The 25,177-nt window shown below is 39.4% G+C and overlaps 4 protein-coding genes across 8 annotated transcripts; 1 reads left to right on the forward strand and 3 right to left on the reverse strand.

The window, feature by feature from the left end:
• The first annotated feature begins 92 nt into the window (after positions 1-92).
• On the forward strand, positions 93-5,498 carry slc35a1 (solute carrier family 35 member A1). Of its 3 annotated transcripts, none has more exons than XM_026318057.2 (9): positions 93-234; positions 520-700; positions 1,262-1,421; positions 1,638-1,790; positions 1,894-1,960; positions 2,224-2,400; positions 2,493-2,627; positions 3,718-3,890; positions 4,055-5,498. In XM_026318057.2, exons 1-8 carry the CDS (start codon positions 225-227, stop codon positions 3,846-3,848), a joined length of 1,014 nt encoding a protein of 337 aa, XP_026173842.1. In that variant the 5' UTR covers positions 93-224; the 3' UTR covers positions 3,849-3,890; positions 4,055-5,498. The 3 variants fall into 3 exon arrangements, with proteins under 3 accessions (XP_026173842.1, XP_026173844.1, XP_026173845.1); XM_026318059.2 differs by having other exon boundaries at positions 3,718-3,881; positions 4,060-5,498; XM_026318060.2 differs by having other exon boundaries at positions 3,718-3,805; positions 3,963-5,498.
• rars2 (arginyl-tRNA synthetase 2, mitochondrial) lies at positions 4,226-12,637 on the reverse strand. Its single transcript, XM_026318054.1, has 20 exons — positions 12,493-12,637; positions 12,292-12,365; positions 12,068-12,170; positions 11,614-11,697; positions 11,375-11,475; positions 11,233-11,288; positions 10,755-10,838; positions 10,606-10,682; positions 10,295-10,453; positions 10,082-10,188; positions 9,556-9,651; positions 9,234-9,294; positions 8,512-8,588; positions 7,958-8,082; positions 7,049-7,116; positions 6,837-6,946; positions 6,051-6,146; positions 5,844-5,918; positions 5,677-5,740; positions 4,226-4,412 (listed from the first exon to the last, which is right to left on the reverse strand). The coding sequence occupies exons 1-20, from the start codon at positions 12,526-12,528 to the stop codon at positions 4,326-4,328; spliced, it is 1,740 nt and encodes a 579-aa protein (XP_026173839.1). The 5' UTR covers positions 12,529-12,637; the 3' UTR covers positions 4,226-4,325.
• Positions 12,638-13,196: 559 nt separating this feature from the next.
• On the reverse strand, positions 13,197-16,396 carry akirin2 (akirin 2). Of its 2 annotated transcripts, XR_003296310.1 has the most exons (6): positions 15,889-16,396; positions 15,192-15,326; positions 14,604-14,753; positions 14,436-14,507; positions 13,599-13,838; positions 13,197-13,482 (listed from the first exon to the last, which is right to left on the reverse strand). XR_003296310.1 is itself a non-coding variant. In XM_026318062.1 (5 exons), exons 1-5 carry the CDS (start codon positions 16,058-16,060, stop codon positions 13,828-13,830), a joined length of 540 nt encoding a protein of 179 aa, XP_026173847.1. In that variant the 5' UTR covers positions 16,061-16,396; the 3' UTR covers positions 13,197-13,827. The 2 variants fall into 2 exon arrangements, 1 of the variants encoding a protein (XP_026173847.1); XM_026318062.1 differs by having other exon boundaries at positions 13,197-13,838.
• Positions 16,397-17,488: 1,092 nt separating this feature from the next.
• cnr1 (cannabinoid receptor 1) lies at positions 17,489-22,573 on the reverse strand. Of its 2 annotated transcripts, XM_026318056.2 has the most exons (3): positions 22,338-22,421; positions 21,361-21,393; positions 17,489-20,590 (listed from the first exon to the last, which is right to left on the reverse strand). In XM_026318056.2, exon 3 carries the CDS (start codon positions 20,543-20,545, stop codon positions 19,136-19,138), a length of 1,410 nt encoding a protein of 469 aa, XP_026173841.1. In that variant the 5' UTR covers positions 20,546-20,590; positions 21,361-21,393; positions 22,338-22,421; the 3' UTR covers positions 17,489-19,135. The 2 variants fall into 2 exon arrangements, with proteins under 2 accessions (XP_026173841.1, XP_026173840.1); XM_026318055.2 differs by having other exon boundaries at positions 21,366-22,573.
• Positions 22,574-25,177: the final 2,604 nt, after the last annotated feature.

The following is a 25,177-nucleotide window of genomic DNA, read 5'->3' on the forward strand; positions in this document are numbered from 1 at the left end:
CACAGAACAGCGCCCCTAGAGGCGGCTCCTGTAATGGTCCGTGCCACCGACACGACAGGCCACACTTTTGGCTACAACCCCCTCTAGGAAACTCATGTGATCGATGCGATGCAGGTCGAGCAAGATTCCTCTGTCAACAGTGGATTCGTGTGTGTGGGGTTTAATGGCATGTACCGTGAGTAACGTTGACTGCGCTGCCACACGGACGGACACAAACCTGAACCATGGCCGTCGGTGAGTTTTACCAGTGGAAAAACTGACCTAGCTAGCTAACCCATACTGCTAACCCTAGCTAGTTAGTTAGTAGCGGAAACAAAAAGCAGAGATGCATCGAGCTAGAGCTTCTATCCTCTAGTTAGTTTGTGTTAATTTGCATTAACGTGGAGCTAACGCTGACTGTGACTGTTCAATAGTGACACACCTGACTATTACTCGCCTAGCTAGCTGTAAGATAGTGTTACATACTCTTAGCTAACTGACTCAAGGTAACGTTGCTGAATTTTCACCTGGTCTCCTCAGAAAACGCGAGTGTGGTCTTCAAGGTGTACTGCCTGACAGTGATGACGCTAGTGGCAGCTACATACACAGTGACTTTACGGTACACACGGACCATTTCATCAGGAGATCTGTACTTCTCCACGACTGCAGTGTGTATCACTGAAGTCATTAAATTAATACTGAGTCTGGGAATGTTGACCAAGTGAGTATTTGTCCCTTTTACCTGTTGTATTGTATGACTGACCCCAGAAAACTTTGACTCTGACAATCGCAAAAATGACCAACGCTGTGGAAACAGAAGGTTTTCCAGGTACTGTCTTAACATCACAGGCATTGGTGGAAAGTAATAAAATACATTTGTACTTCAGTTTAAATTTGAGGTACTGATAGTTTCATTAAATACTTCCAAATATCTTATTGTACTTCTACTGCACTGTATTTCAAATAGCAACATTGTACTTTTTACTCCACATAAAAATACACATAAGCATCTTTATTGCTTCTTTATTGCATTACACTAATGCTCCTTTTTGTCTTATGACCCCTGTGACTTGTTTCAGATGTCTTAGTCTTTGTTTGTTTTGAAGGTGTTGTTGGATTTATGTGCTTAAACACATGTAGGCATTAGAAAAAACCTCAAAAACAGTGATTCAACAGCTTCCATTGGTGGAATCAGTGTCTTAAGTGAATCTAAAGTATTTATGCTTCTTCTTTTTCATTGTCATGTTTTTTGTTTTTTTTTGTTTTTTGTCTCCTTTTCCAGAGAAACAGGAAGCCCCTCCAGACTGATGAAAACAATAGTGGAACATGTATTTTTAAGCCCTAAAGAGCTGCTGAAGCTGAGCATCCCCTCTGTAGTGTACGCAATTCAGAATAACATGGCCTTTCTCGCCCTGAGTAACCTCGATGCAGCAGTTTATCAGGTATGTAATGATTGGTTTGAGTAAATTATGTGTTTCGACTTAGATTTCCAAAGAAAAAAATCAATTTACAGTGATATAACAATGAAGAAGCTTCAGAAGTTTTTTTTTTTTTTAATCTAAAATTACTTCATTACTCGTAAGCTTGTAGCTTTCTTACTGTTTGTATTGTGGAAAAAATCGATAGATGTTGGACCTGACTTGTGTGCCCCTGTTTAGGTGACCTACCAGCTGAAGATCCCATGCACAGCACTGTGTACAGTATTCATGCTGAACCGCTCTCTCAGCCGACTGCAGTGGTTCTCTGTCTTCATGCTCTGTGGAGGTGTCACACTGGTCCAATGGAGGCCTGCAGAGGCCACTAAAGTTCAGGTGAGGGTTGGACAAACAAGCTACAGGTGGCATTTGCCATCTGCTTGGTGGCTTGTATCACACTTTTTTTTTTTCTCACTCCCTCTCTCTCTCTTTCGTCCAGATTGAGCAAAACCCTTTGCTGGGGTTCATCGCCATTGCTATTGCAGTCATTTGCTCTGGATTTGCAGGTAAACTTAGATTCTGGATCTCTGTGGAAATTACTGGCAGTTATTTCAGCTTAAACATTCACCAGCCCGATAAATGTGTGATGTGCACCCAAAACGATAAACTCATACCATTTGAATTCATTTCTCATCACTTGCCAAAAGTAATTTGAGTAAGTTATTTGCATTGCTATTTAACATGGGGGTATTATCTGTCAACTCTTTTGTGTAACTGTATTTAAAGATAATGATTTAAAATATTTGCTTGTGTGTACTTTCTGATTTAGGTGTGTACTTTGAGAAGGTGTTGAAGAGTTCGGACACATCTCTGTGGGTGAGAAACATCCAGATGTATGTTTCTGGCATTGTGATCACCCTGATTGGTGTTTGCGTGACTGATGGTGAAAAAGTCATGGAAAAAGGCTTCTTTTTTGGTTACACACCCTGGGTGTGCTTTGTTGTATGTAAGTATGACAAAAACTGAGAATGCTTTTTATTCAGGTTCATTTTTTCCCCCACAGTATTTTAACTGACACTGCTCTCTTTGTGCCACCAGTCCTGTCCAGTGTGGGAGGTCTGTACACGTCGGTGGTGGTGAAGTACACAGACAACATCATGAAGGGCTTCTCTGCCGCTGCCGCTATTGTCCTCTCAACTGTGGCATCTGTCATATTGTTTGGACTACAGATAAGTAAGTTAGTTTCCCTTAACTGCACTGTTGGTATGCTGATTTGTTAGTTTGCGAAATAAGATTTAATAAGATATAAAAGATCCATTGTATTAGACTGAAGCCATATAGCTGCATAACATTTATAAATATAGAGGTAGTTTATGAAAAATATTAAAAGACTTCAATCAGAGCTATTGAAAAAACAATTGGATCGTAATTTCTTGTATGTTATAAAAAACCTGAAAAACAAGTTATTCTGACTTAGTGAAGATGGGTGATAGTATACATATGTGACTGTAATCTGAAGCGTCATCTCACAGTTAACAGCCTCCAATGATCAGTTTGCATCAGTATCAGTAATTTCTAACGTCCTAAAAAGTGTAGATATTCTTGTACTGATCACATTGTTGGTTTGTCTTCCTGGTGGAAGGTTAAAATGAGAAATTTGCTTACTAATATTGCTAGATAGACCAACATTCAGTAATAGTTTCACAAGTCCTGTGGTTTTCTGTAATTTTATAGAAAAAAAAAGTGAGCTGTCTTTTTAAATGTAAAAATTATGTAATTTAGTACTTTTTATATGTGGAAACTGTTTATAGCTGGTGAAATACTATTTCAGTCAGTTGACAGCAGGTCAGTAGAAGATAGTTTTTCACCCTAGGAAATATATAATTCATGGATTTTATATGGTGATGTAAAGTTTTAAAAGTGATCATGACCTGATAATTTTATGTTTTTGCATGAAAATGTTCTCATAAACTCAACACAACCAACTCACCAATGAGAACTTGGGGTCTAGTTTCCATATAATTACCAAATCACATAGTTCTTTCTGGGAAACCTCATTGGAAACTATCTGGAAATTTCAGGACCTGTCAAATGATTTGTTGTCCCATTCCTTTCAGTCTGGTGGATGTGAATGGTTCTCTTCACCTTTGAAATGGCTCTCATAGATAATCCTATTAAGAACCACAGCTGCATGTTTTTTTTTTTTAACATCTTTGCATGCCAGTAAAAAAAAAAAAAAAAAAAGTTGATTTACAGTTTTTGCAAAATATTGTGAAAATGTCCTTTCATATTTTGTGTCTCATTTTACTTTTTTCTTGTGCAGCAATCACATTTGCCTCTGGAGCCATCTTTGTGTGTGTCTCCATCTACCTGTACGGCCTTCCAAAGCAAGACACAGCCACGCTGAGCAGGCAAGACACACATAAGGAATCCAAACAGAAACTGATCCCTTAGAAAAAAAGCTGCTAATGATAAAATCTGTGACAGGTCCTGTAAACTAGGGGTCACCAATCCTGGTCCTCAAGGCCCACTGTCGTGCTGGTTTTCCAACTATCTCTGCTCTTCCAGGTTCTGATTGGCTGAACTCACCTGATCCAGGGAATCAGCAGCATGTAAGGGCAGGGACATCTGGAAAACAAGTAGGACAGTGGGCCTTGAAGACCAGGATTGGTGACCCCTGCTGTAAATGGCATCAGAAGCGTATGAGAAGTTTGACAGGCAGGGTTATTGAATGTTTGGTAAAGGCTTTGTTTTGGCAGCACTTTGTTGGAATACAGGATCTGTTTGTTGATGTGGGTAAAACCAGGTTTGAAATAAGGAGGATGATATTATTTTGAAAATTAAAGACTTTTTAGTTTGAGTACAAATGAGCTCAACCACCATGCGATTATCAGTACAGCAGTGAAATAATGTAGTATTAAGCTTTGAGGTTTACATTTTATCAACTGGGCACATGCCGAGAATCCTCATCCCATTGGCCAGGACTGAGCACGATCCTCTGAACAGTCGTAACCTTGCCTGATAGATGTTTAGCAAAAAAGAACACAGTTAATTTAAATTAGATATGTTTGTTAATATCATTTGGAATTCTCAACAGTTTGTGAACAAAAGGAATATAAAAGACTAGAATTTGGTCACATGCTCAGGCCAGATCTTCTCTGCTATAAAGGTGTCATAAACTGGGTTGAGCTGTGTTCTTGTTTTCATTCAGTGTTTGATATTGCCATTTTCAGATTGTAAGATCAGCATTTGCAAACTATTATTAGCAATATTGTAAAAATACAGTAATCTCTTCTTATAGCTGATTGAAACTCCAAAATTCAATTCTTGCTTATTTTAATACAAAACTCCACCAAAAGTTTCCTTGATGAAGATGCACCATTCATTCATTATGCATTGTAACTTGTCAGCCAGTGTAGGTACTAGATTGGCTCAGCCTGCCACGTCAGTTCGAGATCCTGCGTTTGAGTGATGTGTTGGGACCTTGAGCAGATCTGGTATCTACACTGGCTCAGCTTCCTGGTTTGAACAAAGCACCTGTTTGATTTAAGCAGATTTAATTGTAGAAAAGAGACAGAACAACCTCCCTTGTGTTGGTATATAACCAGTAGCTTATGATAACTAAGCCACCATAAATCAAAAATTACAGAAGCAGAGAACGGCTGTGCTTGAGATAATTTTAGGGTATTATCTCTGACTGATTTCTTGACATTGTTCAATTATAGTTTTTCTCTGGTAGTTAAAACAGATCTTGAAGGCTGATCAGCTGAACCAGACATTCATTGTTTGGGTTCACCATCATTGTTCTCCCTCTCAAAAGAAAATGAACCATTGTTATTTTGTGTCCTGTGAAATACCCATTATAGAGAAATCTTTGGTTTTCTCAAGATAAATGATCCTTTTATCTTGATATCACAGAAAAGGAAATTACTACAAGCATAGCCGTTCTCAGCTTGTGTAATTTTTGGTGGCTAATATGTAAGTAGACATCATAAGCTATTGGTGATACTAGAGCAAGTAAGGTCAAGCTGATCTAGTGCTACACTGCCCGAGAAATTACAACACAGAATATGCACATCTTCATCAAGGATAAAAATTACACAGCCATTCTTGACTTCTTTCAGCAAAAGGCTGTTAAAGTATTTTAGCAATTCTTATTAATTTTGCACTTTGATCATGCTATGGGCAGCCAGTGTGTCTGAATTTAAGTGTTTTTGTAAGTCACTTTGTGTGGTAAAGTCTAATTGTTCAGTATTGCATGCTGATGCAGTTTTTTTTCTACCTGTGCAACGTCCGGAGGACTTCCTTTCACCAGCAGCTCTCTGTGTGCTGAGGCAGTCAAGTGGCTGAAGGACAGTGACGATAAAGAACATGAATACACTCAAGTACACATGAAATGACGTACTTGACGTGGGTAAATATTAAAACAACTAACATCCTGTTCCTTACCACAGCTTCAATAAAAAGTTGACAAGGTGTTTAGGTTGCAGATCTTGGGCAGACTGGTATAGCACTTCATCATAGCTGCAAAACCAATAAGAAAGACACCCACTTTTATCTTATTTGTGAAGCAAATATTAACAGAAGCAGATTGTCACCGTCTTTCATTGTCGTCTATGTGAGATCACGCATAGGAATATGATTTACTCTGCTTACCGAAGGAGGTGCTGCAGGATGGTCATACTCGTCTGCTCAAGTAGAAGGGATGGATCAAATGTAGTTGCATCTATATCCGCATTCCTTTGCAATAAACTGCAGTAACAGCATTACAATTAAGATGTGGATTACCTATACTGTAAGTCTTGCTTTTTCTTGCTGTGTAGAGAAACATGCTGCACATGAAACTTATCTCCCAGATATTTTAATTATCTAGACTAAGCCCAGCAGCAAAAGGAAGGACAGGTTCACATTTTAAGAGTCAGGTGCCCATTTAAACACTGAGAAGGGTTTTTCTTCTAAAATGCCATCTTCTGAAATTATGAAATTCCCTCTTACCCCTTCATTGTAGCGTGTTACAGAATAACTGTCATAGGAAAACAAAGAGGGAACTTTGCTCATAAAGGACAGACTTTAACCACATGACTTGTCTTAGTCAGGCTGCTGAATCTTAACATTAACTCAAATAGACTTTTGCACTGTACCAGCACTCTGTATTTTGTCATCCTTACTTAAAATAGAAGCACTCTAAGAAGTGAAACATATTTCAGTGTTCAAATATGGACCTGACTTAAAATAATGTGAAACTATCCTTTAAGTGCTTAGCTTTAGCTCCATCTCAACCCCATGCTTTTCTAAGATGCAATTTGAATCAGGTATCTTTGGGTTTGGGGCTGACAAATTGGACAAAGTGACACTTGGAGATGTCACCTTGGATTATGAAGAGGTTACAACAAAACAATTCCTCTTGTAGTCCATTATTTACAGCAGTATTTTAGCACAGACCTGCAGAGTCGGGCGTGTGTGTACTGGAGGAAGACACCTGTGTCACCCTGAGCCTGCAGCATCCTGTCCCAATCAAACCTATAGTCTGACAGCAGGGGGCCTCTGAAGTCCTGAAATGAATGAATAAAGAGCCCATAAGTAGGGTTTAAACTTTCATTCACTATATTATTATTATAATTAGAATAATTATAATCATCATCATTATTATCTACCTGAACTAGTAGTGCACTGATTCCCACTTTCTCTGCTGTGTCCTCTGGGTTGTCCATTTCCTTTGTTGCTGCAAAGACAGTCATTATTCCTGTAGGTCCATTTCATAACACATTTTCCAAAGATGTTTTGTTTTACATTCACAAAATTATTAAGCACCATAGCTTGGTCTTATAAATCAGTATCTAAGACTTTGTAAAGGGCCATTATCAAAACTATTCTGATATTACTTAATATAATCAAAAACAATTTAACACTTATTGAAATAGGTTTTTAAACAAAATTGGTAACTGTTAAAATCATAAACTAATCTGCTGTAAAATCTGTTTAACTAAATCCACCTTCTGCCAAAACTTCCTTTGACAGGAATCTATACAGATAATAGGTAAATCTCATCCTTTTTTAACTTCATTCAAAAAAACAGAGAAATTAGTTTAAATTATTAGTTGAAGTATTAGTTTCTTTTATGCTTTCACTATTTTACATGTTTTTTTGGTCATCTATGTTGATTGTTATGATTGTTTTGTCTTGTTAGGAAATTCAGCTACAGTGAAATGGTCAACTATTTGATTGAACTGAATTGAAAGTACTACTTTACATTGCACACAGCAGTTACTTGAGCTATTCACTGAGTAGAGCAGGGGTTTCCAACCCTGATCCTTAAAAGCTACTGTCCTGGTTGTTTTCTAATTAGCTTTGTCCTTCCAGCTTCTGGTTGGCTGACCACACTAGATCCAGGTAATCAGCACTAGGTAGGGTTGGAAAAGCAGCAGGGCAGTAGCTCTCAAGGACCAGGATTGGTCACTCCTGGCCTAGAAAAACTTTAGTACTAGGACAAGTGCAAATAGATTATTGGCTAAGAGTCGGGTGTGCTCTATTTGGCCAGATAACTGTGATGCTGACATACTTACTTTTTGCTTGGCTCATGTTGTGGAGCATCCTGGCCCGAGCTTCATCCAGCACGTCCTCCAGAAAAACCACCTCACCGGTCCGTGTACTCATGCCCTGCACCAGGCCAAAGGGCACATGCTGACACCTGCAGTCAATATTTATATCCCTTGAAAATAGTAACTACTGTTCAAAATGTAAAGATCAAAATAAAACCATTCAGTGTGCAGAATGTGCCTTTTCAGAGTGATTATATTATTAATGCCTTTGTTTTATTATTGCTAATTATTTTCTTTGTTAAAAACATTGAGATGGCCCAAATTTTGGTCCTTCATAGACTTTTGTATTCTTTTGTATACAAGTTTTTCAAATGTTTATAACTTTTACTATATGTATTAAAAGTAAAATATTTCTTTTGTCTGCATGACGTTTTCCTTCTATATTTGATTTACCTTAAAGTTCATTTGCATTTCCATAAAAGTGTGATATATTTTTACAGCATGGAATCACTGTTTGGTTACTTTATTGTTTCTGTTTTAAACAGCCACTTTGTTGTGTTAAGGAATATTTGCACTACCTGTCAGCCCAGGAATGTCCCATTACAAGCAGGATCTGGAACAACTGGTTGAAGTGGTTCACTTGACTTTTATCTGTCTTAAGAAAAACAAATATACACTAAAACAAGAGTAATAAACACTCAATGTTTGTTACTATACCACTGCACACCTTCTGCCTAACTTTGGCAAACCTAGTGGTTCTAATATAAAACCATATTTTTATGGAAATTAGGTTTGAAAATGTAGAGTTTGTCTTTTATTAGTGACAATTACATGTTCACAACGTCAATTGTTCGTTTTGAAATTGTACCAGTGCAACACAGTCTTCTACAGAGAGTGCTGCATTATGGATTGATGCTGGGCTAGTGTTTTCCAGTCCATTTATAGATAGATATATTCATTAAATATTTATTATAAATATTTACATAAATATATAAACAATTGAATATATGAATATAATTATATAATTAATAAAGGTAATTTAATAAACAAATATTTATTATATATAGATATTTATAGATAGATACTTTCAGATTCACATTGTCCTGCAGCGAGTACATTTCTGTAGTGAGACGTTCAGAGTTAGTTGGCTCTAAAAATGCTTCATTACAAATTTGTTTGTGCCTTTTCCACAATTTTTGCTGCTGTGGATCATGTAGGTAAGCTGTTTGCTATATAAAGGACCACAGTGTAACTATTACAAAGGTAAAAGTGTTTAGCTTGAGTTCACCAGTGTCCTTACCACATAAATCATTTCATCAAAATTGTACTTTTCCTTTCGGTCAATAGCTGCAGCGATATCCCTTTAAAGTAGAAAATGCAAAATGAGCTATTACTGCCACGACCACAAGCTGCCAGCACAGGTTAGTAATCGTCATTTTTAGACAAACGTCTCATGGCATAAATAACACCACTGCTGACAATAGTTTCAGTGCAAATTCTTTTTCTTTTAGGATGTTACGGGCATTACCCAAACTTTAAACCTGTGAACTGTTTCACTGACTCTCAACACTGTTGGAAAAATTTTGTTGCAGATTTACTTGGCCAGTTATACTGGTACTGACCTTGTGATGTAGAGTGTTGTGCCGTCGCTGCGGAGCACTGTACAGACACTGTTCATGTCTCCAGCAGGGGAGAGATCCACTACACCAGTCCCCTTCCTGTAAATACAAAAAATACCCATAAAACCCAAACCACACAGGCCTAGTTTCATTTATCAGCCATCAATCTCAACAGCAATGACAAAAAAAAAAAAGAGTTTAAACTATTTTCTGAAGCATAAAACTAAACTAGTTTTAGGGTTAGGGTTACATGGATGGTTACTTTTGTTTTCTAAAATCTCCACAAAAACCTACAGTAACACAGCACATTACTGACTGGAGTAAATAATCCAGCAGTTGCATGGCAACATTATTGATGTGGAGTCTTGTTTCTGCTCACAGTGAGTAAAGATTTAATATTCACTCCTTTCTTGCTCCATTTTTGGTCTCAACATTCATTTTATATGTTTTGTTATGTTGATATTGCCAGCTTTCAGCCATGTCTGTCACACCACTTAGTTAACAAAGACCATCATATACTGTTACATACTCAGAGGTTTTCAACAGGCCTTGGCTCTGCAGCTGCTGCACCACCTCCTGGGCTTGATCTTGATGAAAGGACTCCCCAGAGTAAATATCGAAGTGGACCCCTAACCTCTGGAAAAACAAATCAGTCTGTTACGTCTTAAGGTTCTGCTGACATTTTCACTTCTCTCACCAAGTTTGGACCTTAGAGTTGTAAACATTTGTAATTCTATTGTACCTTATAAATATGCTGATACTCGTCCACTGTGATCTGTCTGAACTGTTGCCATAACGACACAGCTTGGCTCTCATGCTGCTCCAGCTGTTTAAAGAAGTCTCTGGCCGCCTGCTTCATGTCCTCGTTGTGCTCTGCTTCCTTGTTCATTCGAACATAAACCTGCAAGACAAGAACATGATTTAAAAACAAACTACTGCCACAGTACTGTTGTTTGGCTTGGTGGATCCATGCACCACTAGGTTTCTCAAATCAAAACTCAACTGAATTGTAGTGGTGGGTTGGCAGTTCTCTTGGTATGTCAACAAACTCACCTCAAACAAATGCTGTAAGGGGTTCTGTTTGAGTTTTTCCTCACTTCCAAATTGGCCAAATCCAGCTCCTAGCAAACCTGAAATTCAAAGGTTTCAACAATAAAATTCACCCAAACACCATTTAAGCCTGTGGTACATCATTCACTTACCAAACTGCATACCCCAGTCACCAAGGTAGTTCATCCGGATAACATTGTTTCCAAGGGTCTGCTTTAAGTTAGCAATGAAATTACCTGGAGAAGAAAGGTAACTTCACTGTCAGTACTCAAACAAAGCTTACAGTATAGTCTGAAGCAGGGTTTCTTAGGGTAAACAGTTCCACCATCAGATGATATTACTTTTCTTTGACAACCATTTCATTTTTTTTTTTTACACTTCTAACAATGACGACCAAGAAATGTACAGATGCAAAACCATTTACAGTAGAAGTAAAACTGCAAACTGTATTCTAGTGAACAAACAATAAAAATGTTTTAAAATATATTTTTGGTTTTTCTGTACTTAATGTTTTAATTATTGGTTGACATATACACTGATACAATTAGAAGCAATAAGCAAAAGGTGGTTTATACTTCCCATTATCTAAATAAGATATTTTAGCTTAAATTTATTTCAGCCAAAACTCACCAATAATTGTAGATCGCAAGTGTCCAGCATGAAATTTTTTGGCAATATTTGGAGAGCTGCAACATGCAAACACACGAATTCTGTCTGTTCAATTGTCAATAATGGTAAGACAAGTGTTAAGACGAAACAAACACAAGCACACCTGTACTCCACTAATGTGGTTCCTCTCTTGAGGGTGTTAAGAAGTTCACTGTTTAACCCGAATTTTTCATCCTGCCCCTTTTCAAACGGCTCCAGCAATTTCTACAACAGACATGGCTACCATCAAAACCAGCAGGCGGATTTCATCACAATATTTGCAGTCGATATTGTTGTTTTCATCACTGTGGAAGAAAACTGACAAATACTTTTTCTACCATGTGGAAGTGCAGACTCACTGACCTGGGCAAGAAGCTTGCGGTTAACTTTAAAACTGATCACTCCACGATCAGTAGAGATGTCTTCCACCACACTGTCCTGCTTCAACTGAAAAACATAACATAATCAACTTTTACATGATGTGTGTCTTTTGGAGACAAATATTAAGGCTGCTGTAAGTGGTTGTGGTAGTTGTGGCTTGTAGTCAATGTGAAGGTCAGGGATCTTCTTACACACCAAGCTAGGCAAACATTTCTTTATGGACTCACGATGCATAGAGGGGCACTGTCGTATTGAAACAGTAAAGATAATGGCTGCTATGAAGTCAGAACCACAATATGGTCTTTATATATTATATAATGTAGCAAAAACCTTCCTTCGCCTGAATTTGACCTATAGTTCAAGCCAGTGTTAAAAAAAAATGCAGAGCAATATCAAATGAAATGTGTGATTTGGTTGCCAGTTTGTGACATCTTACCTGAGTGGCCAAGTTTTCTGCCTGGACCTGAACGTCTCCCCTGGAGGGTAAGATCCCATTGATTCGCAAGGTGCTCACTGACAGCCTGAAGTCTGCAGTCTGCCTGAAAAGTCCAAAGTCAGGAAGCTTTAACAAACTTTTCCACGGCATGTGACTGGGAGGAGTGACACTGTTTGCTAAGGATCAGCTAAGGTTTCACTGCGAGAATCACAAACACACTTAACTGCTTCTTCAAAACTGGAACAGCTGACAGAGCTGGTATGAAGGCATCCTCAGCCTGCTGCAGGGCCTCACCCAGCTGGACACAAGTTCAAATGAAAGACAAATTAAAGCCTGTTTTTGTTTTCACCTGTTCGGGGGTCAAGCCATGTTAGCATTAGCACGTGTTAGCACACAGTCATTTACAAGACTTTCAACTTTACTACCTTCGCTGCAATTGTCCGTCTAAAGAAACAAGCCATGACTCCTGAAGGTCTAAACAAAACACAATTATGACATTTCTGCAAAAAGAAATCAAACCGTCCATCGGTCGTTCACATTGACATAGCTTGCTTCCTCTTCGTCACAGCACTTCCTGTCAGATCGACCAATCACAGGCGTCTTCACTGGCAACGTCACCTACGTCACTTAAGGTTTGTTTGATTAGTTTCCACTGCTCCCGGCATTAGGTATTTTCTCTACGGACACTAACACGTTTCATTGAGGTTAAATGTGACTGACTAAATAAGAAACTATTGAAGTTAAACTGGAGAAAAGCGTTAATTATAATTTATTAGGGAGTTAACGTCTTTTTCTTTCAGGATGTCACTGACAATACATGAATGAATTCATCTATATTAATACAAAGCATTTAAACTCACCCCATAGTCAGCTTGACTTAATATCATCAGTCTCTTTGTTAGATTATTGTCCTAATGATAAAAACTGCCAGGCAGATCAAAAAATATTTTATTTTAATTTCCTAAAAAAAACATTAGCTATTAAATATTTTGTTTCGAGCACAAATTTTAAATCCTTTCACCTTCATAGCACCACAGTAGGAGCCCATGTCTCACTAGATATATGTAGAAGACTGTGAATAAAACTTCAGTAATTTGTGTGATCTTGTGAAAAACCACTGCCAACAAACATTTGTGTAAACACTTTATTCATTTGCTTTTCTTGAGTCAAAGCCCCTTGATACTTACAGCAAATAAAATCAGGAAGTTTTAGAACAATAAACAGTCAAGCAAAACATAAAAAATACAGTGTATACAAATGTAATAGCAGTAATTGCCAGTACAGTCTGAGAATGCTGAAAAAAGCCAAGAAACCTGTTCCTGGAGTCCAGTCTGAAGGCAGCTTTAGTTTGCCTGCTCATCAATGTCCAATCCCTTTTCCAAACTATGTACATAGAGAAGCTGCACAACTAACGTCTGTGAGAAAAACAAATGTGACAAAAACATTCAAATCAAATCAAATTAAAAGGCCAAGTATGTGGTGGCAGTGAGCCTTTACAAAGGCATCAGAACAAAGCCAAATAAATATTTACATGGCAGTAAAGAGCCCACAGGAAATGTCAGAGAGTCCTTGAATATGTTGGAGGCAGGAGATCTCCTAACTCTGAGACAGCAAACGTGGATGCCACTAACTGATGCCTGAGGCAGTGAGTCCACATAGAGGCGATATGGCACAGCTAGGAGAAAAGTCCAACTAGACCCACTGAGTCCCTGCAGTAATTTGCAGCAAACAGTATATTCCCCAATATCAGACAGCAACACTCAGGAAACATCTGTGAAGGTAAACAAATGAATAGGTTTAACAGACAAGTTTCATATCATTTCAGAACAGTAAAAAGTAGCTTTACTAAAGCCATCTGCCATCTTCTGGGAAATTCAAAGCAGAACTTGGTCAACAAAAAACATCTAAATGCAAAACGTTTTGCTCAACCCAGATGCAATAAACTCATCTGACTTCAACACTCTCGTCTGTCACCGACTATCCTTACACCTCATGAGATGGTGACGCTTAAAGTTTTCATTAATACAGACACACTAATAAGCTGACTGGGACAACTGAAACAGTGCATTCTTACAGCATTCTGCAGGAAATACTATCATGTTAGTCAAGTCTCTTCCCTTTCACTATTACTATTATATATAAAGCTCAGTGTTTGGCAGCAAACTACAGCCTACTACAAAATGTAAATACTAACCATATGCATGGGCAAGTGTGATGTAGACAAACTTGGCAAACACTGCTCGTCTCTTGAATTTTAGTACTCATAATTAACTCTACATTCTAACCATTACCAGCATAAACACACAGAGGCAAGGTTTGTAGAGAGTGTTAATGGACGAGTAGTGTTGATAATGATAAATATACTCACAGCTAGCAGGCTGCTCTCCAAACCTTCGCATCAGCTGATCATGTGTGAACTTGACAAATGCATCATATTGCTCTGTTGAAAGAATAAATATTTGTTGGTACTCGGTATGGATTACTCACTAGAAATTACCATCAACAAAACAAAACAACAAAATAAAAACAATCATACCAGCAAGCTTTGTCGTCAGTATCTGATCATACTCCTCACGGATTTTTTCCTCGCGCTCCTTGAGTAGTCTTTCACAGATCATCCCAACCTGTCTGAGGGAAAATAAAGGCTGCTCTTTCCTGGTGGGAGATGATGCACCTGAGGACATACCTGTAGGAGAGTCAATATTACAATTAATACAAGATGGACAGCTTTAAATACTGGAACAGCAAAAAACCTCATCAGGATAAAGATTTCCACATCAGTCAGATTCATTTTTACCCAGATCAAAAAAAAAAAACAATCATATTATTATCACCCAATATATGGCTACCAAGCAGGTAATGCCAGAGTGAATAACACATTGGTGACAAAATGGACAATCTTGTAACCATATGCAGTGGTTACTACAATCCATACTGTGACCACAACTCAGAACTGAACCAGTCACAGCATGCTTGTGATTTGGTGAGCTAGTCTATACAATGATACAACTACATTCTTGAGACTTGCAGCTACTGACCCTAGTTGTAAATAATGGTGGACAGCAGTTTACAATACCCTTTAATTTGTAATCATACAGGGGCTTGATGTAGCATTTGTTGCTACCTGGCAGGGCAGATCCACTGTGAATGCTGTGCAGATCCAGAGGACAGCAGCCATCGACCTGCTGGAAAGCACTGTCCAGGTGTCGTCGTTTCTGCAGCCGCTTGTACTCCTGTTTGATATTGTGAAGAATTTGCTCTGAAATAAAGAAAAAGCATTTGCTCCATCATTCAACTGTCATGTTCCCACAGATGCTGCAGTTGTAGGGCAACAAAGCAAAACATGATCATTTCACAGTACATTGCTGATGTGTCAGTGTGCGTCATGACCTTTATAATTCAATAGACCCTTCTACAATTCAGTGATAGGCAGACACAGTAAGCACCACCATTTACATCCAGTAATTACGCAGTATCAACACAAACAAGCAGTATTTCCTGTTATCACTACACTTCCCCAAAGCAAAGCAAATGCTAAAACATTCATTCCCAAAATTAATATTTGCCGAAATCACAACTTGGCAACAAAGATTCAAACCACATCGTCAACAATATGCGACTCTCAACAGGCAACATTTACAACAACAACACTCATTTAACTCGACAAATTGCCTGTGGGGTTTTGTTGATACATAGCACGGACTACCGGCTCACACCACGTAGACGTTTAACGTTACACAGTTCAGTTTGAAGTTAGTGATGGTTTTCACATATACAGCTTCAGATTCCACTGAATTTAAATCAGGGCAACAAGTTTGTACCTGTAGTGAGTCTGGACGACACTTCCCCGAACGGCGAGGGCTCCATACGCAGATACTTCTGTGGGGACGAGACCGGAGACATGATCGGGGCGCACCTCCGTCTTTTAGGGGAAGCCGGGCTCATGAGCGGGTCGAAATCCAGAGTCCTTTTCAGGGTAGCTCCACAAGCCATCGCGCTGAATGTGTCTTAAAAATCAGAAACACTTGAATTCCCTCTTGTCTGGGACAGTCGCGGACCCGGGCCCCGGTCTGAGCTGCTAATGCTAGCTAACGTTAGCTAGATAGTACGGCAGCAGCGATTCCGGGTGGCAGACAAATTCTCACTTTTCTCGTCTCTTGTTGCCCTGAACTGAGAAATCTCACCAAATGTACGTCGCCGGATGTGTCTTGAAATAAAAGGGATAAAAAGAGCTCGGTTAAATATGATGTTAAATCCGATGATTACAGATTTCACCGCAACACTTCACAGATCCAAACACAACGTCTCTACTTAGCATACCTTCTACTCCCTTCTACCTTTCATCACTGGGCATGCGCAAAAACACCTTCATCTTGGTACTTGTAGTTTTTATTCTGTTTCACGCCCGTTATCATATACGGTTAAATACTACATTTCCCGAAACCTCGGAAAGTGACGTTTTATTTTCAAATCAGTTTTGTTTGCTAACCACCTGCAAACCAAGTTTTACTTTCACTCAGAACTGTAATATGAAAACAAAAACACGTTTTGGTTTTATATTTATAGAAAACACGCGTTATACTTACTCAACATTATACGGCCTGCCTTTACAACAATTATCGCACTTTAGGATGGTTTGTTATTTATTTATCATTTATTTATCATAAGAGAAAATACTGAATAACCATCCACACCCAACAATGCTGTTTTGATTCATATCATACCATGTACAACTGACACGGAGACGTTTAGGCATTTAGGTGTTATATATTGCTATAATATTGTATTTTTGAGCACTATGGTGGAGAATTAAGGGGAGACTTACATTTCTGTGAAATCATTCCACATTAAAAGTTAAAGTGTAGGCAGGTCTGTAAAATCAAAACCCAACTAATAGTGTTTGTTAGGGTACTGATTATTAGAAATGTACTGACTGATATTTATGTTCAGTCTTGCTTGGAAAATGAGTAAATGATTATAAAAAATGTTTATTAATAATCCACTCACTTCATCAGCTCTAGTCTCAGCCCTGTTCATTTATTTATTTAGTCGTTGTATACAAATCCTAATTGCTGCCTTTAACACATGGTAGAGTAAACCGCCCCACAGCTCTCTGTAGTTGGGACTATTTGGTAGATAAATGAACAAAATCTGTGTGAACAGATGTGTGAACAGATGCTGCAATTTTCCTATCCTCTTAGCCAAGAGATGAAAAGAACAGAGCAGATGTTACTGGTGGATGATGCTGTGGCAAGGCTTTTGCACCAGAAAGGTTGGCACAATGTGAGATCGTCCACAAGGGGGCACTAAAAGATCACTGCTGGTCTTTGTGTTGTTTTCTCTTCCTCTTACCTTCTTGGATGAACTAGGCAAACTGTAATGTGATCTTCTGTTTCTCATGATCAAATAATGAAGGCGAAATGACAACCAGCTGCAACTTTATTCAAAAGTTTGAAAACATCAATACTAAAAACACTTGACTGTGATTTTTATGTCATAGATTCCTCTTTATGCCACCATTGTACAGAAGCCACTTGACAGTTGACATTTTGATTTTCAATACTCAGTAATACAAGAGGCAGCGAAGCATACTGATAAACAGCTGTCTGGATAACTTTACACCAAGATAAATGTCTACAGAACAATTGTGCTGTGAGATTTTTTGATTGACAGTACTACATCATCTATTAGAAAAGTCACATCTTCTCAGATTCTTTTGCAAGGTCAGTTGTCAGTTCTCCGCACAATTCATACAAACAAACCTGCAGTCAGGTTACCTGCTAATGCAAAGACCCTCCCTTATTTGTTTAGAGTAAGTCAAAATTAACAGCAGACATTTTTATTTAGAGCTACACCAACAGTACTTCACTAGGCCTGTGCATGGGTTGCTTTTGTTTTCTGAAATGACGCCCCGCTGCAACAGTAGCACTAAAACAATTCACTGCAATGATCAAAAGGCTTGGGGTTTGGAAATATATCACCAAGTCACAAGTTATCACACACATACAAGGCTAAATCCAGTAAAATCATACATTGGATGAAAGCAGCTATAGTCAGTTTGTTCTGCTTTGTTACAGTAGTGACCAGCACACTGCATCCAAATTCAGTTTAGATGGATGTAATCAAGCTTTGGCTAAAAGCTTGTTGTTGCTGTGTTGCCTGTATAGCTGAACAAGTTGATTCGAACAATTCATTTTGCGAGAAAACACTGTACAGTCATTATACATTAGAACAAAGGATACATTACTCTAAAGCTTTAACAGCTAGCAAGAGAAGAAGTGGACAAGGACGATCGTCGCTCTGCCACATAAAATGCCATTTCAGATTTCACATACATAAGCTGTGATTTCATTTACCTCCATCTCACTTAGTTATCAGTGATAGTGATAAATGTTTTTTTTTTTATGCTCAGCATGAATCACTCCTCATTTCTCAAACTCTCTGCACATTTACCACTCACTGAGTGTTATTAGAAGAAATACAAACGTGACATGTCTAATGGCTATTTTGGAAATAAACAACCAGTCATTTGGACTATTTTTGATCATTTAGCCTACTTAAAGAAATGTCTATATGCAACATGTACATGATGCCTGTAGAAAGTCAAGGTGAGACGTTTTGTTATATTCATGGAGTGAGACACATGTTAAAGTCTAAATGACACAGTAACACATCTCTAATTAAAAATGTCAGTAGCCCCTTATCCCATAAATGAAGATATATTGTTTTCAAAACCTGAATTCACAGTACAAAAATATAATATCCCTTCACTAAATGGACATTATGAAGTCTGTGGTAAACAACAGACCTATGATAGTCCTTGATAATCCCTTCAAATCATGAGTCCTTCCTATGACCTTGCAATAACATTTGGCACTTCGGCACACTCTGTACTTACACACAGTCAGAAAATAATGCAACCACTAAAGCATCTATGTGAGGATGTAAGTCAATACTTTCAGGGAAGGATTTTTTTTTTCTCACTGAAACATCTAACTTCTGCTTTATTGTGTTGAATGGCATTGTCTAGGGAAGATGACAATTACACAGTTTCCCCATGATGGCCAATTAGACAGCTTCTGCAGAAGTTTCAGTTGACACAGACATTGTTACTTTGGCTATTTTCACAGTGGTCTTCACACAGCTCTCTGCAGCCCTGTTGGCAGAAATGTTGGCATTTCTGTTCTGGCAGTCTGACTCGAGGCTGTTGTCCAGCTGCTGGGCACTGCCCCGGCAGGCATTGCAGGAGTTGAAAAAGGCGTGCCGCAGGTCCTTGCTCCTCAGGGCGTAGATGATTGGGTTGATGGTGGAGTTGAGCAGGCAAAGCATGCTGCAGAATGCAAATACTGTCTTGATGTCATCATCCATCCTCCAGAAGAGGTCATAGCCCATGATAGCGAGCAATGGGCCCCAGCAGATGACTAGCACCACCAGGATAAGCACCAGGGTCTTGGCCAGACGGATGTCCATGCGTGCCTGCTCAGGACGTGTGGTCTGTACTTTAGTCCCATCTGCTGAGTAAACCACAAGGCTCTTCTGGGAGGCTCTGCTCAGCATGCGCACAGCATGGTGGTGTGCTTTCCACAGGATGTATATGTAGGCGTAGATAATGAAAAGAACTAGGACAGTGGTAACACCGATCCAGAACATCAGGTAATTCTTATCAATAAGAGGGAATATATCAGAGCAAACAGAATTGAGATATTTACAGTTCCAGCCCAGGAGAGGTAGCACTGCAATGATAATGGAGATGGTCCACATCATACAAAAGGCTATGACAGCCTTGGTCCGTGTCACAATGCGCCTGTATGCCAGAGGCCGGTGTATGGAGATGTAGCGGTCAATAGCAGTGAGGAAAAGACTCCCCACAGATGCTGTGAATGATGCCGTCACTCCGCCCAGCTTAAAGAGAAAAACATTGGGGCTGTCCTTCCTGTGGAAAACATGGAAGTCCACAAAACTGTAGACAAAGATGACACTGCCCAGCAGGTCAGCCACAGCCAGACTGCCAATGAAGTGGTAGGATGGTCGGCAGCGGAGCGTGCGGGACTGCAGGATCACGCAGAGCACCACCAGGTTTTCCAGCACCGTGAAGGTACCCAGAGTCAGAGACATCACAGCCACAGCTAGCTGCTGGCTGGGAGTCAGGATCATGAAACACTCCATGTCCATAAAGTTCTCCCCACATTGAATATTATTAGTCTCATCTCGGAGTGTGGTCCTGTTGCCAAACAGGTCTGTGGCATTGGTGGGGTAGAATGGGATGCCCTTGAGAATGAGCTCCTCTTCTGCAGGTACTTTGTTTGGGAAAGAGTTGCTGCGGAAAGCAGATAAAGGCTTCTGCAGAGAGAAGCTGCCCTTGAAGTCTACATCATTGATGGGATCATCATAGTTAGCGTCGTTGGAGCCCAGATACTGTAAACCAGATGTAATAGTTCGGAAGGTGGTGTCTGCCACACCATCCAACACAGATTTCATGGCTGTGTCTGAGGGTAATACTGCAGTGTAAGATGCCTGGACAACCTACAAATTAATGAAAAACATTTAAGACATCCCATTAAATCTGAAATCCCCACCCCCAAAAAATCTCTTGTATATGACCCTTGCATGTAGTATATTTGCAGGAGTGCAAGATTTTAGTAACGTCCAGTATATACTGTGCCACATAAATGCCTTCAGCATAAAATAACCCTTAGATAATGCACCTTTTCAGTGCCAATACTGACAAATTTACAATGGTTTGATCCTTTGTACAATGTCGGATGGATGTTCACACATTTTACTGACTTCCTGAATTGAGAATTAACCATATCTTGTCTTTAAGAGTCTGCATACTTAGAAATACTATATCATCCACTTCTTACTAATTGATAAACAGGAGACGTACATATAAAATATGAAATGTGAGTCTGAAAATACACCTTTTGCCCCATGAGGTTTAAATATGCCAAATAAATGCTGAGCTGTATACACTGGAACACCAAAACCAGACAAGCAATACACAGTACGTCTCCTCAAATTTGGGTAATCAAGTAAGTTTTATATATGCCTCATTTGGAAAGTTATTTTAATATCAGACTGTTGAGAAAGTCTGACCACCCAGGCTGTAGCGTCGATTTACAGTTAAACTGGTGGAAATAGCACAAATGCATTGAGGAAGACGCACATTAGAAAAGAAGAAAATAAACACAGAAACTTTCATGCCAAAACAAAACCTCACAGCACGTGAAGCTCTGGTATAAACATTAAATATTAAGGCTTTAACGTTTTAAAGAGAAAAGGTGTTTCTTTACCTTACATAATTTTTCCAAGTGCGCAGACTCCCCCTTTATGACCGCGCGTTAATCCAAGCCAGAAGCGCAACATCCAATCAACACAAATGTTAGATAAAAGAGAGACAATCAAGGTGAATGTGTTGGCATGAAATCACCATTAATCATATTTATTAGTTTCTCTTTCTATTCTATATGTAACAGAAGTTTTTCAAATGTCTGCAGAAGCTCGTACAGTGCGCTCCTGCTTTTGGATGGACTCTAGGTCGCTGCTGCGGGCTCCAGCGTCTCTCCAGCGTCTTTCTCGGTGTCTTCACACTTATGAAGCGTCGCTCCCACAAGCCCTGTCACGTGTTTCGATATAGCTCTATCTGCCCAACCCATGAAGCTGTCAAGTGCAGTGCATAGGAACCAGGCAGACGGGAGCGGCGGTGGAGACTTAGAATAAAGATCAGATTTGAATTCCCAAAGGTCCTCTTAGCAGACGTGCTCGGACAAAGAAGCAGCATCAGCACAACACAAAGCACAAAAACACCAGATTATTGGCGGTTTAGAAAAACCGTTCACGCTTCCCGAATCATATCGTGACCGTGGACACAATTTCTGCATTTGGCTGCAAAAACGCTGCATTTTCCTATAAACGCTCCACATGAAGGTAACTTTGGTCCTGTCGCTTACAGATCCAGACAGGGGGTGCGAACTTAATTGCTAGTCAGAGCATGTTCGTTTATTATGTGAATAATTAACCAAAATAGAAAAGTAATAAGAGCAGAAAGCAGATTTCATCAATTTTATGATGCCTGAGCTGCAAATGTCGGACTCTCCGACTCTTTTTACCCCCGTTTTTTTTATTTGCACATAACAAGCTGTGAATTTTCCTCATGTTTTTCCATCCATGCCAGATATTTTAAGTGCTTAAATGGACGCCATTGTTTTCATTTGAATGAAAATGCATAGAAAGTACAAGTTAAAGGTTAAATGTTAGGAGCCAGACTCACAGATTAAACTGTAACACACGTTACATGTTGTTTCTGCAGCTCCCATTCACCCAGATGTCTCCTCTCCTCAGGCTGAACCAGCTACATGCAGCACAGTCAGATTTCACACTGTCAAATGAACAAGTCATCCTGCTATGAGTCACAATAACAAAGATATAATAAAAAGTTTCACTTCTCTGATTATGAATGATCTCATTTCAATTTAGTAATTAGACCATTTCCATGCCAACACTTCAGTGATGCTTCTTCAATGCCCTCACAGAGCTGGAGTCAGCGGCGCAGGCCAGGAAGGCAGAGGTTGAGTGGCTGCATTGTCATAAATAAGATCAGATAGATGCGTTAATGCAACACTTTGTGGCCATAGACTACCTGAGCAGACAGCACATGGAAACCTTTTGCCAAACAGAATGAAACAAGGCAAATGGCTCTTTCAGCTCAGGTATGCGTGAAATCAACCAAATGTTTTGCTTCTCGTAACAAGAATGGTCAGAACTATCTAATAAACATAGTTTGATTTATTTTTCTGTGAATATATTTCACTCTTTCGTTCCAAATTAGACTGCTGGCAGCTTGTCACTATAAGCAGCTGTGTTACTTGTAATTCTCCTCCAAGCTGATTCTCGTTAATCTTTAGGCAAACAGAAAAAAAAACACATTATTTACAGTCAAGATTTGCTGGACGAGCTGCAGATAAAAACCGAGCTCCCCACACTGATCCAGACCTGAGAAGGGCCCAAAATAAAAGCCCTCTTCGTCGACTGTTGATAACTGATTATCTCTCACAGACTAACTGGCAGATAAATGTCTTGTTCCAGGAAACATCAAAGCAGTGAGCTCAGAGAAACACTGGTACACTTCCTCTGCTCAGGGTTTGTCAAATTGCACAGAAGCTGGAAGTAATGATCTTCCAGTCTCCAGATTGGCTCTTAAACCCTGGAAGGAAAACATCAGATGCACTTTCACTGTTAGAGAGCATTAGTCTGTGCTGTTTCACTGTACTGTGGGACTTATGTTTGGATCATGTGTTGTAGTTTCCTTTTAACGGTTTGTACCTTTAACAGTTTGTGTTGACTTCTGGGTTTTGGTTGTTTCATGCTATTCATTTTATAGGCATGTACATATAGTCAACCGAGTCTATGTACGCCTGATTGCTGCTACTGTTATAAAAGCGTGTTTTATGTTGAAATCCATATCTGTGCCACCTCTATGATGGATTTCTCTGTGTATTACATCCCAGTATCCTCATAATTTTACACGTCCATATAAAATATTCTATGGAAGAACAGCAGCAAAATGTATTGCTTATCATTGAACTTTTAGAAAAATAAACAATGAAGTAATTTCTCAATATGACATTTGGCGTGTGGTGGTGAATACCAAACAGCACTCAGTCTGCAGCCAGGTTACTACGTGCTGCTTGGATTTAAAAGCTAATATCAGCACGTTATGTGCTCCCAGTGTCGGTGTTAACAGGTTGATGTTTGGCAGATGTTCATCCTGTTCACCATCATTAGTGTATTAGCACATTAACATTTACCAATTAACACCAAACAAAAAGTACAGTGGAGCCTGATTAGAATGTAATTAGTTTGGACATCAATCAAACTATTGGACGAACTGACCTGATGATTGTTCCAGATGAAAGATTAGCGAATCAACAAATATCTAGAATTCTCCACCAGGGAGACATGTATGAATGTCTGTATCTAACTCTGTTGTAATTTATCCAGCAGATATTGATATTCCGCTGGATAAGTGGAATTTCTGGCCTGCTGGGAAAGTCAGGAGAGACAGCGTTATTAGGAATCACACTGTGGGGACCTTGAAAGGCAGCACAAAATTTCATGGTGATTCTTGTAATGATCATATATTTTAGTCTGGACCAAACTATTGGAGCAGCCCCAAGCAATAGCGATCCTTATAACACCTATGTTTTTTCATTAGCTGGATTTCTTTTTTTTGACAGCATGCTGAAATATGGAGGGTTTTCTCACATCTACATGTCATTTCTGCAGAATTAAATATTCACAACCATATGACTGACAACCAGCAGCTAAATCTGTCTTTCTGAGACTGATGTTTCCGCAGGTCCTGGATATCTACAGTCCTGCCCATCCCTCATATGCAAAGTAATTGATTGTCATCTGTGACTGCTTAGACATGCAACATGTGTAAATATAAATATACATCCACAGCTGTGACAGTGGTGTGGGATGCATTAGTCTTATTCCAAACATAGCAACACTAAATACATCCATCCATCCATCCATCTTCTATACCTGCTTATTCCTTAACCAGGGTGACAGGGATCAGCTGGAGCCTGTCCCAGCTCTGTTTGGGTGAAAGGCAGGGGTACACCCTGGACAGGTGACCAGTCCATCACAGGGCCACATAGAGACAAACAACCTCACACACTCACACTCACTCCTATGGGCAATTTAGAGTCACCAATCAACCTGACATACATGTTTTTGGACTGTGGGAGGAAACAGGGAGAACATGCAGACTCCACACAGAAAGTCCATGTCAGGTTTCAAACCAGGAACCTTCTTGCTGTGAGGCAACAGTGCTAACCACCAATTAAATGTTCCAGCAAATGACATTTGACTTTCATCTGCTTATTATTCTGATCCCAGTAACGCAGGCTTTGTAATATCCACCACATGGAGCAGTTAGACTGAGACTGTACGGAGGTTTGCCAAACTGACTGGTGTGTGACAGTTTTCTCTGACTTGGTTGGCATGCTAACCTGTGAGTGAGCAATGAGTGATGGCTCAAGCAAAGCTCCCAGCCATCTGTGTTGCAGTTGAGGTACATAACATTTTGTCCTCTTGTGACTC

This window comes from Mastacembelus armatus, chromosome 24, assembly GCF_900324485.2.
Source record: "Mastacembelus armatus chromosome 24, fMasArm1.2, whole genome shotgun sequence".
NCBI lineage: Eukaryota > Metazoa > Chordata > Actinopteri > Synbranchiformes > Mastacembelidae > Mastacembelus > Mastacembelus armatus.